Source organism: Argentina silus, assembly GCF_951799395.1.
Source record: "Argentina silus genome assembly, chromosome: 5".
Classification (NCBI taxonomy): Eukaryota; Metazoa; Chordata; class Actinopteri; order Argentiniformes; family Argentinidae; genus Argentina; species Argentina silus.
In genome coordinates this window covers 14,589,168-14,594,167 of record NC_139659.1, presented here as the reverse complement: position 1 = coordinate 14,594,167, position 5,000 = coordinate 14,589,168, and the positions used below count along the sequence as shown (strand labels likewise).

General features: G+C 50.9%; 1 protein-coding gene across 1 annotated transcript in view; it reads right to left on the bottom strand.

The window, feature by feature from the left end:
• Nucleotides 1-5,000, bottom strand: part of mbd2 (methyl-CpG binding domain protein 2) — a 35,092-nt gene that overhangs the window by 17,936 nt on the left and 12,156 nt on the right. Inside the window, exon 3 of the mRNA XM_083670106.1 lies at nucleotides 1,883-2,020. Coding sequence (XP_083526232.1) covers nucleotides 1,883-2,020 — 138 coding nt within the window. The remainder of the gene's footprint in view (nucleotides 1-1,882; nucleotides 2,021-5,000) is intronic.

Below are 5,000 nucleotides of genomic sequence, written 5' to 3'. Positions count from 1 at the left end.
GTTGTAGGTAATACTGCATTGAGTGCAGAGTGGTGCTTAAGTCCCTGTGGGGAACAACATGACCCCCCCCCCCCACACACCCCCCAGCCTCGCCCCCCTAATGAGAGGGTGCCATGGGAAATCGCTGAGCGAGCAGATTGTCTCTGCAGCCTATTTGTGGGGAGAGAGAATCCCCCACACACAAACACGCGCGCGCACACGTACACACATAAATGCATGCACGCGCACATACACACACACAGCACAAACATGTATAAATGCGAACACACATAAATGCATAAAAACACACACACACACACACACACACACAGACACACACACACACACACACACAGACACACACACACACACAGACACACAGACACACACACACAGACACACACACACTCTTTACTCCTCCTCTCTCTACACATGAATTCATCACACACAGACATGTCGCACACACACCCTCTCCCCAGAGAGAGAATCTCCTGATACATTAACCCTCATCATGATTGGCTGGCTCGCCTGTCTGCTGCGCCCTGTCAGCTGGAGAAGCTTCATCAAGTAGACAGAGCGTGCGCTGCACATACAAACACACACACACACACACACGCACATGCACATACCACCCCCCCCCCCACCCACCCACACACAATCTACCAATGTAGACGCACAAATGCAAAGGCACACACACACACGTACACAAACACACACGTACACACACACACAGACACAAACAATAGTTATCTGAGACGTGTCGCTTCAACCTGAAACATTCCACCAATTAAGGTCTTCCAACCAGTGGGCGTAAAGTCATCACACAACCCCCTCTGACAGCAATTCTCATTCCTTATTTAGAGTTGACATTTTTCTCCCGCAGCTTCATGCTGTGTGTTCACGCTGAGTGATTCCTGTAACTCCATGACCTCCCTAAGAAGATCTGTGGGCCTTGAGCAGCCTCTAGTGGCCAAAATCAGACACTGCACCCCAATTCACTTACAAAAACCTTACATAAGAGGTTTACCTCGCACAAAGTAGGCTATCACACCGTAGGCAATATGACCAAGTGACACACACATATATATATATATAAAATCATCATTAGGTGCTTAGATGTGGGGCGTTAATATATTTCTGTTGCTGGTGTCTGGCTAGTGTGTCTCCTACACCACTGGCATACTAAGCAGCAGTCCCACACTCTGAAGCGAGGAAGCCATTTGTAGCGCCATGCTTAGACGATGAGGAGTTTGCCGTTTTAGGACAAGATATCAGTACAAATCTCCCCATGGCTTGTCTGTTACAAGAGTGTTGCCTTTAGGACAGCTAACATACGTTACTGCTGACTGAAAAGACCTACTGGGCGGCGCACATATCTGTTCATAGTAGAGTATGTTCATAGTAGAGTATGTTCATAGTAGAGTATGTCCATAGTAGAGTATGTTCATAGTAGAGTATGTCCATAGTAGAGTATGTTCATAGTAGAGTGTGTTCATAGTAGAGTATGTTCATAGTAGAGTATGTTCATAGTAGAGTATGTCCATAGTAGAGTATGTTCATAGTAGAGTATGTTCATAGTAGAGTATGTTCATAGTAGAGTATGTCCATAGTAGAGTATGTTCTTTCCAGTGTGGAATTGAATGGGGCCGATTATGTGACCATGCTCAACTAACCGGCCGGTGGCCTTACCTTGATCCCTTCAGGATGCAGGCTGCAGCATCCCGTGACGCCACCTGTATATATGTGTATGTGTGTGTGTGTGTGTGTGTGTGTGTGTGTGTGTGTGTGTGTGTGTGTGTGTGTGTGTGTGTGTGTCCACATGACGCATGTGTGTGTGTGTGTGTGTGTGTGTGTGTGTGTGTGTGTGTAGGTGTGTGTGCGTGCGTGCTTGTGTGTAGCTGACCTGTCGTGGCTGCTCTGTGGCCCTCTGGAGGTCCGTCTTCACCTTGTTGCCAGGATGGTTGACCACTTTGGTGACAGGCTGCTTAAAGATGGAGGCTGTTTGTCTGATAGGGAGTGCAGTGTTCAAGTCTGGTTTGCCCTGGAGGGGAAGAGAGAGAGAGAGAGAGGTTCATTCAAACGGCAGGACAGAACACTCTGGAGGAGCAGGGACAGTAGCCAGCAGCACTAGCAGTTCTGGCTGGCTGAGTCATTCCAAATTCCATTACACCAAAACCAAAAATGAAAGTTTCATTTTCAGTCAGGGTTCCAAGCAAGCATGTGTGTGTGTGCGTGTTTGTGTGTGTGTGTGTGCGCGCATGCGTGCATTTAAGCATGCGCCGTGTATGGTGCGAATGAGTGGGTGTGCGCACACACGTGTGTGTGTGTGTGTGTGTGTGTGTGTGTGTGTGTGTGTGTGTCCTTTTACGGGCCCTCAGGAAACAGGCCTGTCATAAACACTTGAAGAACGCAGGCCTTTAATAGCATACCACCACCACCACCATCACCACCCACCCCCCCCACCCCCCCACCCCCACCACACACACACACCATTCTGTTGGGCACTCCTGAGCTCCTCTTTTTATGGCTTTGCCATCGTAAATACAGGCAATATACCTCCCTACAGCCACTGTGGACAGGCACTAAGGCCTAGGGAAGAAATGCCCATGTCTCAGTCGCCCTGCCGAAACTAAACTTCTTTCCTGGTTCCAGTCTACCTCAGGAGTAGACCAGAGTAGAGCATCTTTATTATACACAAGGGGCAATTTGCCGTTAGAGTAAGCAGCAGACCTCGGTCCAATACGTCAAACAAAGAGCGAATTTGAGGTGCCCTTGATTTAGCATCTAGCTTGGGTTTTTGCACCTCTGGGGACTATTACGAGGCAACCTAAATAAGGCAAAAACATCTTTGAACCTATTTGGTATCCTAGTTTCACCTGGGTCTGGTATGCAGAGAGATAGGCCTTTTAAGACAACACACGTATCACGTTCCCATCTACTTTCGTGGCAGCCACACACAGATCTCGGAAAACGGTCGACCGCACGACTGAATTTGTACCGCCATGAATGAAAAACAAAAGTTCACGGGAAAAAAAGCGTCACGGTAGGGAGATTCGGGTTTTTTTGGAATGCCCTGCGAAACCGCTGCAGTGACACTGAGCGAACGCAACCCACGCCAGTCAGTCAGGGTCCATTTCTGCCACGGGCGGCGATTACAAGTTGGTGTGGGAGGCGCAGTACAAACAACAAGTGACGCAGCGAGAGAGATTGAAAGGGAGACGGTTGATTGTTGGTTGTACTGGCCTGTTTCACGAGTGTGCTCGTGTGTGTGTGCTCGTGTGTGTGTGCTCGTGTGTGTGTGTGTGTGTGTGTGTGTGTGTGAGAGAGAGAGGGGTGTGTGAGAAAGCAGGCAAGGGCGGACGGCAGTTGAGGGGTTAACTCTGATCTGTGGTTTGGCAGACACAACAGGGGGGGAGGGGAGGAGGGGGGGGAGGGGAGGGGAGGAGGAGGGGGGGGGGGGGGGGGGAGCGAGGGACTCCTCCCTAGCGATGACATGTGGGAAGCAGCAGAGCGAGGCTGAAGGCTTTAACGCAGGCCTGCTCGGCTCAGCGTCTCCCTCTCTCTCTCTCTCTCTCCCTCTCTCTCTATCTCTCTCCCTCTCTCTCTATCTCTCTCTCCCTCTCGGCACATTGCACCGACACACAGGTTACAGAGGATGATCTGTCTTTCTAAGCACGCACACACACAGGGTCCCAGCGAACCAGCTGCTTACCAAGGCACACAGAGTCTCAGGAACGAGCTGCGTACCAGGGCACAGTCCCAGAGAGGAGATAGTGTCTGAGGGCACATCGAGCTGCAGGCCAGGGCACATGGAGTCCCTTGGGGGAAGCTGCATATTAGAGCACAGGGTCCCAGGGAGGAGGCTGCCGTCCTCAGCTTGTAAGCGACACCACAAATGACAGAGTAAACAGTCCACCAAGCAGACGAGACCTCTCTCTCTCTATCTCTCTCTCTGTCTGTGCAAACCCCCAAAGGCCCACTTGACTTTGATTCTAGACAGTTCCCATGGGGGCCAAAACTTCAAATAGGGGGGGGGGGGGGGGGGGGGGGGGGGGGGGGGGGCAAACGTACAAAATACATCAATGAACACATACGTACAAACAACGTAGCCACGACCGCTAACATCGCAATATAAATAGACAATACATTATCTTAACGAGAGACCGTCGAGAGAATGATGTGACAACAGTCTCAGCTGTTGTTTGCATTGGGTCCTCGAGCTCTGATAAAGGGGGGGGGGGGGGGGGGGGGGGGGGTGGAGAGAGAGAGAGGGAGCGGGGAACCGACATACCCTTCCGTTTCAGTTTCTGTCGTCCAATCCGATGACTCTAAATTCTTGTCTCGATGCGGGGCCTTCTAGTCTTTCTTGACACTTTGACTCCTGAACAAAGTCTTATAAAGTCTGCTATGAAAGTGTCTTTGGGGAAAGGACATGGCGAGGAGCAGCCTATTTGGCGTGATGACACACACTACAAAGAATGCGCTTGTGGCTGACTGAGTGGGCTGGATGGAATGAAGGAAGACGCCCACTTGTTCTGTTGGACTATAAAGCCCCCTTTTCTTAGTCCGCTCGCCACTTGTCCTCTCCCTTCAAGGTAGAGAAGGTGTGTGTGTGTGTGTGTGTGTCACAATCGTGACGCACAGCCAAGAACAAGCCTGGCAGACAGCGGGTTTACTGCTCCACCCTGCTTGTGACTGTGTGTGAGGTGTTTGAGTAAGATGGCCGCTCGGATGTTCTGCTGTGAGGAGCCAGCACACCCAGATGAACGCACACGCGCACACGCACACGCACACACACACGGACACGGACACAAGCACACACACAGGCACACACACACAGATAGACATACAGACAGATACATACATGCAGAGAGACGCATGGAATCACACGCACGCACACACACACGCGCACACATACGCGCACAAACGCAAACACACGTGTGCGTGCTAGTGCACATACAGTACACTGGCCTGCGTGTTTAGTCAAGGTTATTTTGGGCTCAAGGGTCACGTGACGAGCG